This window comes from Rhincodon typus, chromosome 1 (genome assembly GCF_021869965.1).
Source record: "Rhincodon typus isolate 14 chromosome 1, sRhiTyp1.1, whole genome shotgun sequence".
In the NCBI taxonomy this organism is placed as follows: domain Eukaryota; kingdom Metazoa; phylum Chordata; class Chondrichthyes; order Orectolobiformes; family Rhincodontidae; genus Rhincodon; species Rhincodon typus.
In genome coordinates, this window is record NC_063332.1 from 140,564,239 (window position 1) to 140,578,582 (window position 14,344).

At 39.9% G+C, this 14,344-nt stretch overlaps 1 protein-coding gene across 5 annotated transcripts in view; it reads left to right on the forward strand.

Moving 5' to 3' along the window:
• Positions 1-836: 836 nt before the first annotated feature.
• The window catches only part of gria2b (glutamate receptor, ionotropic, AMPA 2b), a 143,649-nt gene continuing 130,141 nt past the window's right edge, over positions 837-14,344 (forward strand). For 4 of the 5 annotated variants that reach the window (XR_007262880.1, XM_048601051.1, XM_048601033.1 and 1 more), the window contains exons 1-2: positions 3,129-3,430; positions 3,761-3,901. Coding sequence is in view for 4 of the 5 variants with exons in the window: in XM_048601051.1 (XP_048457008.1) it covers positions 3,322-3,430; positions 3,761-3,901 (250 nt within the window). In the remaining variant the exon portion in view is untranslated. Of the gene's footprint in view, positions 871-3,128; positions 3,431-3,760; positions 3,902-14,344 lie in introns of those variants that run through there. The other variant, XM_048601037.1, reaches the window with a different exon arrangement.

Consider the following 14,344-nt stretch of genomic DNA (forward strand, 5'->3'; position numbering starts at 1 on the left):
GACAACAAGGTGCAGAGCTGGATGAACACAGCAGGCCAAGCAGCATCATAGGAGCAGAAAGGCTGACGTTTCGGGCCTAGACCCTTCATCAGGTCATGTCCTGTTCGTGTTTTCCCACCGGCCGCGTCTCACCCGGCAATACCTATTGTGGGAGTGATCAAGTCCCCGTATTCCGCTTTACTACTTTCTCTGGCGGTTTCACACATCACATTCGCACTGTGCGTTTCAGTATCTCATCCCAGGTACCTCTTCTCCAGTCTCTACACCCACTTTAGGGTCCTGACCTTCGCGTGGGGGAATCCCTTCTTAACAACCGGTTCAGGCTGCGCGTGAGAGACGGGTACCTCCTTGTCCGATTTTGCTCAACTCAAACGACAGACAGGCTCACATTCACACTCAACAGATCATTAAACTACTGTGGTCCAACTCACTTAACTTTGTGTTCAGTGTCCTGTCCCGGTGTCCGGGCCGTGGCCACGCTGTCCGGACCGTAGACAGGATCCTGCCGACTACGCCAATTTGTTGTCGGTAAAATATTACCAAGTACGATGCTACAGTGAGTCAGACACAGTTTATTAACAAAAGCTTTTGGGAGAAGCAGGGACCTCAAAGGGGCCTCACCAAACTTCTCAGCTATTACAGACGATTTCAAAGGTTATATACATTTGCTATCACGCGCCAACCCCGCCCCGCCCCAAGTCATGTACACAGTTCTTTAATCTGTTGCCGGCGTTTGGCAAAGCGGGTGACGGTTAGCGCTTCTATTGTTGTCGGGACAGGATTTGTTGTTTCAGCGGAAGTTTCATCTTGATTGTGTAAAGTTCGATCTAAAGGTCCTTTGTGTTGTTGATCTCTTTACTTCCTCCTTCAGTAAGTTAATGTCTTTAAAAGTTAATGCCTTTACTTCTTCCTTTGGTAAATCACTTTACTTATTCCTTCAGTAAGTTAATCACTTTACTTACTCCTTCAATACCTCTGAATTTTTCACCTATATTTGTCATTATTTCATTAACCAAGCTCTACAAAACATAGTTAGCAGGGACTAATATGTGGTGTTAATTAGCCCTTTAAACTTAAGGCGAATGACCATTTTAAACGCAAACCGAACACACACGTGATCGGCTATTTAGACCATTTATAGATGGAAACAGTTATTTGTCTAAAAGAAAACTTGGCTCGATTGGTTCCCTGGAAGGGTCACTGGACCCGAAACGTTAACTTTTTTTTCTTCACAGATGCTGTCAGACCTGCTGAGTTTTTCCAGCAACTCCTGTTTTTGTTCCTGGCTCGGCTCAGCCTGTGCCGCCTCTGTCTGAGCCTTCTCCTGGTTTTACATTTCACCCTGACACATTTAAAATCATACGATGCATTGCAACTGCAAAAACAAGATGTACGGTGTTCGTTTTAAACCAGTAATATATCGGTCACGATATTAATATCAGTCTACCCAGGTGAGTTATCCCATTCATTCAATGATTTGGCTACAAGTCGCGGAAATAAGAGGCAAACGGATGTGTTCTAAATCTATCACTCCTAAATCGAAAGATGAGAGCTGTTTATCAACAAATACTTCCATTGAAGCCCATTTTCTCTTGTTCAGGCAACAGTCTTCTATTAAAAAAGAGATGTTCTAATGATCACATACTGATTATATTTAACTCCAATTCATAATTAAGGTAGTCATCGTGCTCGAAGGAAAAGGAAGGGTTCAATCACGTCGCTATATTTATTTTATAAGTAAATGTTTAAAATGACACATATAATTTGACGGCAGCCACAGGTAATTATCACTGCTTGAGTTCACACGTTAGGAAGAATCAATGCGTGTTATCTCCGTTGTGTTGGTTAACATATTAGCCTATTTCACTCCAAAATAAATACCTCTGGTGCCATTGACATTGCAACTTAAAATATATAAAAGATGTTAGTCATTTTCCTGAGTAGTACTTTCCATAAATCGCCTCCGTTATGCCGCGCCCTCCTCTATCTGATTTGAATTTGAGTTAAAATTAGATTTATAATTGACCGAAAATAAGCAGATATCTTCAATCATGAAATTATTAAATGTTTGGTCAGTTCAGGTGTCTTTCTCTTTTCGTCCAAACATCATATTCTACAATATCTACATCGTGGGGTTCCTTATAATCAAGAGCCAAACTTGGATAAAATATGGTCAGAATATAGCCAAGACCAAATTGAATTCTAAAATAAAACAAAGAACTGTGGATGCTGGTAATCTGAAACAAAAACAGAAATTGCTGGAGAAACTCAGTAGGCCTGGCAGTGTTAACTTTGTTTTCTCTACACAGATGCTGTCAGACCTGCTGAGTTTCCTCAGCAATTTCTGTTTTTGTACTAGATTGAATCTACCCCAATAACACTTAGATTAATGATCCGGCAACAGAAATTACCTCTATTGGTTTAAACTTTGCTTGTTCCAATTATCAGAAATATGGATGTGAAAATCTCGAATATAAAGTTAAACATTGATTACTCAATGCTATAACCAACTCAACAAACATGACAATACTAAACAGTCACAGCAGACAAACATTAACCACCTTGCTGTGATGCTGGTCTTCACTAAGGGGATGACAATTTGTGTCTGTGTGTAACTGGCGTTTTCTCATGATTGTTTCACGTTGACTGTAAGGAATGAGGTATGAGTAAAACAGCGCGGTAGCAACAAAATCATGCATAATAAATAAGCTTCTTAGTGGATTATTAAAACGGAAGATTACTAAAATATGTTATGGTTATTAATAGAGGGTTACAAATAAAATTGTCAAAATTGTCAACAGAAGCATGAATAACACGGGCATACTAAGGGATATTTGGTTCTTTTTTTTCCATTCTCACACTTTGCACCTTAAATTGAATCATTGTAATAGTGGCGTTAATATCTGGAAATACTGTGACAATATTAAAATAAACAGGACAAGCAAAAGCATTCTGAAAAATATGGACGCCTGATGAATCTGAATGAAGTGCTATGGATTGGTAGGTAGCAATGCACATGTGTTCGGTCACCGATCGGTTATGTTCGTGCGTTCGGATTTATTAAGAATCAAGACAGGTCTCTGGCAGCGTGGCTGTAGTGAGAGGTGTTGCTGGGTAAAGCGCAGTGCTAAAACTGCTTCTCACATCTTCTTAGTGCTCCTGCTGCCGCCTTTTCAATCGGGAAAGACAGCGTTCGCCAACGAGCTGCTTATTATTTTCCTCTTTCTTTTTTCCCCTTTCTCTCGTATAACAGCGTTATGCAAGGGATCTGAGCCTCACGACAAATCCTAAAAGGGAAGGACTATACCGAGCCTGCAGTATATGTTTTTTTCGGCAATGCAAAAGATTATGCAGCATATATCGGTCTTCCTAGCTTCTTGGGTTTGCGGACTGGCGTTTGGTGCCTCTTCTCCCACCAGCGTACAAATAGGTGAGTTTCCTTGAAGCAGAATAACTGTAATTATCAAACAAACCATAAAATCTCTTTTTTCCCCGGAACCTGCTGTGAAAAAGACTTGTTGTATCGATCGTGCTCGCCTTCGGTATTCTCTGTAATAATGCCTTCCATCACTGGCTTTGGTAGAAAACGCTTGATCGAGATTTTTAATCTCTCAATATTTCAGCGTCCATAGATTCAATTTGAATGCATTAAAATGACCTAATTTTGCTTTTGATAACGAATATATTACCACTTGGATAAACTTCCTTCAATGAATTGTGAATAAATCGGATTAAACCCGTTGCTGTTTCTCTATTCTAGGAGGGTTATTCCCAAGAGGCGCAGATCAGGAATACAGTGCGTTTCGTTTAGGAATTTTTCAGCATAATTCCCATGAATTGAGGCTAACGCCCCATGTTGATAATTTGGAGGTGGCAAACAGCTTCGCCATTACTAATGCATGTAAGTAGTCTTTGTGACTGAGGCGGACACTTAGATGTATTAGAATGCTCGTATCCCTGAGCATGAGAAGGGACAGCTAACCTCTCGTTTTTCGTTTCAATATTGGTCTGGCTGAACTTTAGGTCTGGCTGGAGGCGCTGTTGTCTGTATGTGTCAGGCTGTTTTGTCGCGTACGTCTGGGAAAGTAAACTGTAGTGAGCGTTAAAGGTCGCATTAGAAAAGCCATACTCATTTCAGTAACTGGATATCTCCCTGAAGTGAACTGAAACGTTTCCCGCATACACATTTAGTAGCAGTTGATTCCCTGTTTGGAAGCAGGATGAGCAGTGATGTCTAGCACTCAATCAGATATGTGACTCACATCGCTACTGAGTGAATTAGTGTGATAACCGACAAGCGGCCGAGTGCCAATGGATTCTTATGTCGGGGAGGATTTAACAATCAACTCAGGCTTGAAACCAATCTCGGCACCTTAATAATTACCCTCCTCTCAATATTGAATCCATTTATTATTGAATTATTATTTAACTATTATTTATTACTTTCTGAAGTCACAAGATGAGGTCCCATCATAAAGTAAGTGATCTCCAGCTGACGTCACACCACTGCAGTGGTATAACCAACATTTAGCCCACTGTGTCAGTACTGTTCAAGGGAGATGGAGACTTCAGCTCCATTCAGCTAGTGACCGAGCTAACATTGCTTACAGAGTGGATCTCTTTTGTTTGCAGCTTGCAATTATGTTTCTTTTTTGGCCCTGGAATGGGAAGAGTTGGTAGTGTGCTCCCGAAAGAACGTGTAACAGCGGCTCAGACAATTCTATAAAGCAGAGCCCATCTGCGTTATAGATTGCTGAAAATGGTGGGAGGGGGCAACTATGATCCACCGCATCAGATAATCACACCCCATTAGGAAATGAGCTCTATATGCAGCTCTTGAGTTACTGGGGAGAAGACCCCATACCAGGTACTAAAACCAACTGGGTTTTTTTTACCAGTGCAACTTAAGTCACGTCCCAAATGTGCATTTGAACTTGCTTTGTGTTTGTTCGTTGTTCGGTGTTAGCTTTTTTTTCTGTATGTGTGCAATTTCTTCAATGGCTGCTGGCTGCTAATGACCGACTAGATTCGATGTTTTGCCTCTGCTGCAGAAACTAAACTGACTTCGTATATGTAAGAAATAACATCTAGGATCAAGTTAAAATAAAAGCTCAGCAACAGCGTCGTGCTGGGAATTTGAACAATGGGATTCCAAAAGGCACTTTTCAGTTGAGCCAACTTGCTCCAGAACGCATGATATGACCCAAGGCCGTTTTTTTTAACAAATGGGGTTTCTGAAATCGATGGTTCGTGATGCTAATGCTTGTTTTCAATATATGCCCGCCTTCCTTCTTGAAATTGTGACTCGACGAGGTGTGAAGGGGTTAGGAGAAGTGGAAATGAGTGTAATAACTCTGGTGGCAGTTGCAAATAAAAATCACTTGGGGGCGAGAGGTTACGATTGGAAATGAAATTCTAAGACAACCAAGCGCCCCTTTTTTTTGAAAGTATCTCCTCCTGAACAGAATCGTTGTTAGATCTGCGGAGGTGTTGGCCAATTTCGCACGGCATTAGAATAAAAAATCTCGACAGATCTCTGTGCCCACTGCTGTCGATTAAAATTACATGGTGTATGTGTGTTCAAGGGGCTTATGAATATTGATGCGACACATCCAGTTCTCTGTGCAGCACAACGCGTTCCTCTCTCTTCAGCACAGCGTCCGATGTACGTCACGATTATCTCAAAGGAGATGGGGACCGAACTTAGATAAAAGAGAAAAGCTCCCTCACTAGCCCTGCCGCTCTCACACAAGTTCACTTCATGCCATTTATTATAGGACCATTTGTTGAGTTCGAACCTGATGTATTGATAAATCACCGACGTGCCGCTGATCAGGTGTGAGACTGCGTGAGATAAAGGATATTGTAACATTTCATGGCCAGGCGGAGATCTGATCCATGTTGATGCTTCGCTGTTCACCAGATCCAGTGAACCGAGCCATCCCTGGCTGCGAGCTGCCAGAGATCCACTTCCATAAAATGGCTGGTCCCGGTGGGTGAATCTGACAGGCAGCTCGGCGCAAAATCTAACTGCATTCACCAGATTCGATTGCAGAATAGATAGTCCCAGCCTTTTACATTGAGAGATAATCTGTCCTTATCTCAGAGAATTTAAAAAAATAATGCAAGGTTGTGCCAGTGTTTTTTTTCGCTCAGTACTTAAGCTAGAAAGGGCGCAGTCTGCTCTTTTACCGCCAGGGGGTAGACAGGTGACATAAAGTCTCAGAATAGAAATTGGCCATTCTGCCCAACAAAACTGTAATGACGTTCACGTCCCGCATCCTTGTATCTTCCTCTGTTCCACCCCACCTAAATGCCAGCAACTCCCGGTTCCTGCAATAGGTCGGACAATAGTCCACAGGTCAAATTCGGTATTGGCGCATTCAGTATGAAGTTTTATCTTTGTCACAGGGGCAGCTTTTAACGTTAGATTTTCTAATAATATATAGATGATTAGATCCGGGATGCACAGCATTTTAAAATTGGTACACTTCACTGTCTGACCCGCGCACTACTCGCTTTCTATTCTGTTCAAATTGATGGATTTACTGACAATTCAGCGTTACACTTTCTAGTAATACCCAAATACGAATAGATTTAACATTTTCCTGATTAATGTCGATTTGAGCAAGCATATTTCCTTCGACGATTTCCTTTCTGTCACTTCTATTAGATCATATCAGTTGTTGAAGCGAATTAGACTAATGCTAATTAAGTCTTCTAATCGTGCTCACCATGTATGTTAGATGTACTATGGATTACAACGAGTGTGTGAACGTCGATAGATCATTTGGACGAAAAAATAAGCGCTCGGTTTGAATGCCAGCCACTGCCCTGATGAATAGGGATGGGGGAATAGAATATGGTGGCGTAGTGCGAGAGTTTGGATTCAAATCGCACCATCGTAGCTGCTGAAATTTGAATGTAGTTCATAAATAAAGGCTAGTAATTGTGACATTGACAATAGCATCTTGTCCTTGATGTCCTTTAGGGAAGTGAATCTGCCACCCGTACCAGACCCACAGCAACGTGGCTGACTGTGCTTTGGAATGGCCTAGCCAGCAACTCAATTCAAAGGCAACAAGGGATAGACAACAAATGCTGCCCTTGCCTGTAACACCCACATCCTATTTAAAAAAAAATGAAATGAACTAAATAATGGCTAATGAACCTTGACTATTAATTCAGAGATCAGGATAATGATCATAAGACTATAAAATAACATAGCATGATTAGGCCATTCAGCCCATCAAGTCTGCTCTGCCATCAATTGCATGACTGATTGGGGGACCTGGGTTCAAGTTCTGACATGGTGGATGGTGGAATTTGAATTCAACAAAAATCTGGAATTAGGCATTGATGTTGACCATGAAACCATTGCTGATTATCATGAAAAATCCAACTGCTGCCCTTGCCTGGTCTTGTCTACATGTGACTCCAAACTTACAACAATGTGGTTGACTCTTAACTACACTCTGGACAACTGGAAATGGGCAATAAATGCCAGCCCACATGAGATATCCACATTCCATGAATGAATAAAAGAAAGCATTTGCCATTCAAATAAGCGTTGGGCAAATCCAGAATTTCTGTTAATAAAAGTAATACACTGTGGATATTGGAGACTGAAATAAAAACAGAAAGTGCTGGAGAAGCTCAGCAGGTCTGGCATCATCTGTTTACTTAATTTTGTTTCACTGAACAGGAGCTGCTAGGTGCTGAGTTTCTGTAGCAAGTGAGCTCATTGAGCTCTAAATTGTTATCAAACAAGCAAGCTCTCAGTCGAGGTTGCTGGCCAACATGAAGGACTCGGAACACAAACTAGTTACTCCTCTGAACCTTGGAACTTTGAGGCCTCATATAGCATTTTCATCACTATCCCAAGTGGATCAACCAATTCATCATTGAATTCTGATTAAATTAGGCATTTGCCTGGCCTGAATAGTTTCACTACTGTTGGATAAACTTGTTGATTTATCAGAACAAACTTAGCTGCTCTTTATCAATGATGTACAAGAGAAGCCATAGACCGACAGCAACATGGTAATATCAGGTCATTCATCAGAACAGAGTACACCAATCATCTTATTAGTCATTGTCAAGTTTTAATTTTGTTACAGACCATTTGTGGGATGTAACGGTTAATATATTAAGTGAGGGAAATTACATAAAAACCATGAACAGTCATGAACAATTTCAATCATGAACAATTTTAAATTATATCTGAGAATGATGCAAGGAAAATCAAGCCACCAAAAGAACTAGGAGCAAGTATTCAGTGCAATGGGTGAACTTCCTACATCTCCAAAGACACAATTGTTCAATATTTCTCTCTCAGATTTTGTTGCTTTATTCTCTTTGCTTCTCCCCTCCCCCAGCCAAGTCTATATTAACACCATGAATTTTAAAAAAAAGTGGTCTAGCATGTCCAGTATAACAGCACCATCTAAGCCTGATCTGGCTAAATTTACATTCAATAGGACTGAGAATTCAGGTCAATCATGACTGAATGCTGTTGGTACTCAGTTGAAGAAGTAAGACAAGAGTGACTGCTTTTAGTATCAAGGCAGTAAATGACTGGAACTACCGTCAAGCCGCCCTAGCAAAACTAAAGTCAATGGGATTTGGGGAATCTCTACATTAGTTGGAGTTATACCTGGAACAAATAAATATGGTTGTGGTTCTTGAAGGCTAATTATCTCAGCCCTAGGATGTCCCTGTAGGATTGCACCTCAGTGAAATACCCTATGGCCAACAATCAAAAGTAGCTTTATCAATAACCTCCCCTCAGCATAAGGTCAGAAGTGGGGATGTTTGCTGAGGATTGCATACTGTACAATACTGTTTGCAACTCCTCATTTACTGAACAAGTTGGCACCTTCATGCAGCAATATTGGACAACATTCAGACTTGGGCTTTTGCATAGTAAGCAACATGCATGCCACAGAAGTGTCAGGCAGTGACCATCTCCAGTAAGAGAGAATTTAACCTCTTCCCTTGACATAGAATAGCATTACAATAGCTGTACCCTGAACAATCAGCACCCTGGGGTTTAGTATTACTTAGAAATTGAACTGCACCAGCCAATAACAAATGTTGCGACAAGTGTAGGTCAGAGTCCGGGAATTCTAAAGCGAGTAACTCACCTCCTGACTCCCTAGACTAACATCTAGCATCCATTTGGCTCAAGTCAGGGGTGTGATGAAATACCCTGTACTTGCCTGGAGAAGTGCAGCTCCAACAGCATTCAAGTATGTAGACAACATCTTGGACGAAGCAGCCTGCTTAATCAGCACCTGATTCCCTTTTATCATAAATATTGAATCCTCAATCCATGCTAATACATTGCTGCCAATACTGTGAGCTCCTATTTCATGCAATAATCTTTTAGGTGCCACCTTATTAAATGTCTTTGGAAATTCAAATCACTAAATCTATTCGCCCCTCTTTATCAACTTGGCTTGTTACATCCTCCAAGAACTCGAGCAAGTTTGTCAAACATGATTTCCCTTTCACAAAATCATGTTGACTCTGTTTGATTGTGCTAAGCTTTTCTAAATATCCTGTTATTTCTTCCTTAGTAATGGATTCTAGCATTTCTCAATGCCAGATGACTGGTCCATCGTTTCTTGCTTTCTGTCTGCCTCCCTTCTTGAACAGAGGTGCCACATTAGTGACAGGAATCCGGTAAATTCTGGAATATTTCAACCAATGCCTTCATTATCTCTGCAAACATTTCCTTTAAAAGCCTTGGATGCAGGTCATCAGGTCTGGTGACTTTCTGACTTTAATCTTTAATCCCTAATTTGTCAAATACCTTAGCCCTTGTGATAGAGATTACTATTACAAGATCTTTCCACCTATTAACACCTTGTTTATCTGTTATTTTTGGAATGTTTAATGTCCTCCACCCTAAAGACCAATGTAAAATATTGATTCAAATTATCTGCCATTCCCTTGTTGTCTTTTATCAACTTCCTATTTGTATCCTTGATGGATCCCACACTTATCTCTGTAATTGTCCTTATTTAAGTTGATGATACTGGTTTAAGACCTCAGCTCCTCACCTGTAAACTGATTTTGAAATTTTACTACGTGTGATTGGTTCCAACGAGACGAGTCTTAACTACAACATTTCATATTAATCCTACCTTATTACACATTACAAGGTCTAAAATAGACTGTTCCTGGATAGGTTCTGTAACATACTGCTCTTAAAAAAAAGTTCCTGATGTATTCTATAACATCAGCTTCCATCCTACCTTCACCGATTTATCAATAAACTGAGTGAAATCACGCCTGACAATTTTAGTGCCTTTCTTAATTGCCTCCATTATTTCTTCATATATATTTTATCCACAATGAGGCAACTCTGTGGGAGCCTGTAGATGACTCCCACCCATGACCTCTTTGCCTTGCTATTCTTATTTCCACCTAAACTGATTCCACATCAAGATCTATTGCACCTACATCACTATTCATGACCCACTAACACCTTTCTATATTAACAAAGCTATTCACCTTTTTACCTATTTTTCTGCAACATTGAATACACTTGAATATTGAGGTCCCAGTCTTGGTCACTTAGCAAACCCATCTCTGTATTAGCTATTCAGTCACCTGAATTTATTTCTATTTGTATCATTAACTCCTCTCTATTTGTATCATTAACTCCTCTAATTACAAATGCTGCATGCATTCAGATAAAAAGCCTTAAGCTTTGACTTTTTGCCATTACTTACTCTTCAATGCGGGGGAGGCGATGGCCTAGTGGTATTATCGCTGGACTGTTAATCCAGAGACCCAGGTAATGTTCTGGGAATCTGGGTTCAAATCCTGCCATGGCAGATGGTGAAATTGGAATTCAATAAATATCTGGAATTAAGAATCTAATGATGACCATGAATCGGAAAAAAACCCATCTGGTTAACTAATGCCTTCCTCTAGGAAGGAACTGCCATCCTTACCTTGTCTGGCCTACACATGACTCCAGACCCACAGCAATGTGGTTGACTCTTAACTACCCTCTGGGCAATTAGGGACAGGCAATAAATGCTGGCCTAGCCAGTGACACCCTCATCTAGTGAATGAATAAAGGAAAAAAAAATCTCCTAAACACTTTACCTCTGCCATCTGCAGAGACAAGGATAGCAGACTCATGGGCACACCAGCAACTTCATGTTCCTTTACTATTCTTTCATTGTCATTAGTTGAAATTCTGGAGCTCCCTACCCAGCTTCATTGTGCAAACCACATGGATTGAAAAGGTTCAGGAAGGCAGCTCACACCAGGATATTAAAGATGACCTATAATTGATAACCTAGTTTGATGATCCTGCATCCCATGAATGAGTTTTAAAAAAGCAGTGTGAGAAAGTTGTTATCTATTTTGGAATCATTGTTATAACTTGATTGTCATTATTTGCTGATCATCATTTATTGTAGAGAATATTTATCTTGAATTATCAAATATGTTATCTTCTCTCATATAATAAGTACAATAATTCTAAAAGCAATGGAAACCCTGTTGATAGTGGAGGTTTGCAATAATAAACTTGGACATGTCCTAAACGGTAACACACGAATCCGTTTTATGAATTATTGATCCCCGTGTGGAAGATGCAGTTGAGAAAGCCATTATGTCTAATTGCCTTTGCAGTTGTCCATTTACTGAAAACATTTCCTATACCTCCTTTACTTTCTCTAAATGTAAGTACAAAGCCTTTCTTTAAAATGTCTTCTGCACCCTGACACACATTTTTTGCTCAAGAACTAATGCCATAGAGAAGGTAGATTGCATTGTATCACATTACACAGGAGACTGTGTTGCTATAAACATCCTATGTGAAATTAGATTGCGGGTCTTAGTGTAATTCCTGCTGGAGATTGCTCTTGGCAACTTCTTATAGTAATAAATCAATAATCTCACTGAAAGAGACTACAGAACACAAAGAAGGTAAATTTCCTTGAGACATTCTCCTGATCATCTCCCAAAAAATAGAAAATCCTGGAAAACCATGCAGTAAACCGCCATTACACTTTTGTGGCACTTTTACTGAAGTTATTGCAAATTTAGGGGAGACTCCTCCAGAAATTCACTCCCGTACTGTAACAAATGAAAAAAATGTCACCACCACAGGGTGTTGCTTTAAGGTTGCATTTGAGACACATTATTGCAGCAGCTTGGAATGGGATTATACTGCATCTAATCATATTATCATGGCCCAGAGAGCTTGTTACTGGGTGCTGGGTATTTATACCAGTCTTTTCAGTGGTGTTATTTCACATCTCCAGAGCAAGTGGGACTTGAACCTGGGCCTCCTTGTCTAGACGTATGGACTATTGCACCTCAGACCTCTGATACTTGATGCTTGAATGAGAAAATATTCCACTTTCCAGATTCATATTTTTAATATTCTTTAACCTGAAAACAATCTTCATAACAGAAAAGATCCAAGTGTAAAGTAATGAAAATTCATGCACTGTGAATGCCTTGGAGAAAGCTTAACAGCAACCAGATTCATAATTGCCTATTTCTCCAGTTACCATGCATCTTTGCCTATGACACCTTTTCTGAAGTTTGCATTAAGAATTGAAATCATCTTCTATAATTTACAGTTTTTTTTCTCTTGAATTGTTTTCCTCTTCAAGTTCTCTTAAAATATAGAAGGTAGATTTCCATGGATGTTTTCCTGATTGATCATTATAATTTTGGTGAGAGAGTCGTGGGAATGCTACACAAATTACATAAACAGTAATTTGTGATCTCTGCTTCCAGTATGATTAGATCAGCACATTCCAAGCTGTTTCCCACTGTGACCCAGTTTTCAGGCTTGAAAACTTGTGACTTCTCAGTGGAAACTGCGAGCATATCAGGATGAGGAAAGCATTGACTGTTAGAGTGGGAGTTCAGCTCTTATAAACCAGTCAGAGCTCCATGATAGTCATTACTGCCCCAGAGCTTGTGACCCCAATATTTCAGCTTGTGATCTACACTTGGAGTCACCCCCATTTGGGGAAGCCCCTGGATTAAATATAATGTAAATGGCTTTTACTCTGACCTAATAGTACTGTTTCACCTTTCAGCAAAGTAACAGGAAATGAGTAGAAGGATCCTCATAAGAATTGTGGTCGTTGATTGCAGTTTTAATGAGTTCTGTGGTCACTGTGTTAACTTGGAATAGTTAATTGTGCACTGTTGCTTGAATCATTAAGTTAAAGTTTGGAACACTGATTCCAGATTTGAGCATCTAATTTAGTGCCATTTTGAGAAAGTGCAGCACTGTAAGAGGTCTCTCTGGCTGTGTCAGTAAATTAGCTGCTTACTGTTATCCAGATGAGGGCAAGAGCCTTCAAAAGCCCTTGTCAAAATTCTGTCCTCAACTGATGAACCTTTTCTAAAATACAGTCATTCACGTAATTGCAGTTGTTTTTAGCTCATTTCTGGCTGGACTTGCCATCACAACAATCACTGTATGCCAAACTAATTAACTTATAATATTTCTCAGAACTCAGGAAAACTACATTTTTTTGTATGGTTTTCAGTTGAATATGAGAAATTAACATTTAAACATGTAATTCCTCTGGGAACAGTTCTTACATAAAGTTATTGTGTTAATTTTTTTGCTTTTAGGAATCATAATCTGTAAATAAATCAGAACCAAAGATTAGCCTGTAGAATGTGATCTAGCTGTCAAATGTTTTCTGCTTTTGAAATAGCTGGCAAACTTTATTTGATTGGATCATATCAAATGCAGCTTGTGTATATTCTCAATCAGCATCTTACCATGAATAGGCTTTTACTCTTGGTAGTGAAGTAGGATTCAGTTCATCAGAGACACAGACGCAGACACAGAGACTGCTAGACAAAGATGTCTTGGTGAGAGAAATGTTGAAAGTAGTTCAGCCATGATATAAATATCTAGGGTTGATTTTTGTGATTAAGAGAGAGAGAAGATTCACCGTTACTAGTTAAATCAATAGAGTAATTATGACCAAAAATTCCAATTATCTTCTTGTAATGGATAAAATATTAACATTGAAACATCCTGATATTTGCTTAGTAAAACTTTCTGATTGGCCCTGAATGAGAACAGGAAAGTCCTGTTAAAGGAGGAAGGTGTTGTCAAAGGAAATTTTATGACTTTTATGTTTTAAGAAAGTCACAGTAGACATCAATGCGCAAAACGTTTATGCTCTGGTGAGGTTGGGAAGGGAGGAAGACAAGGCACAAGAAAACTGGCATTGGCTGGCATGCCATAGTCCCAAGATTTTTTTCAGTATTAACCAGTTTAGCGTCACTGAGATTGAAGCCCAGCTAGGCTGACCGCTGCCGCACATCAATT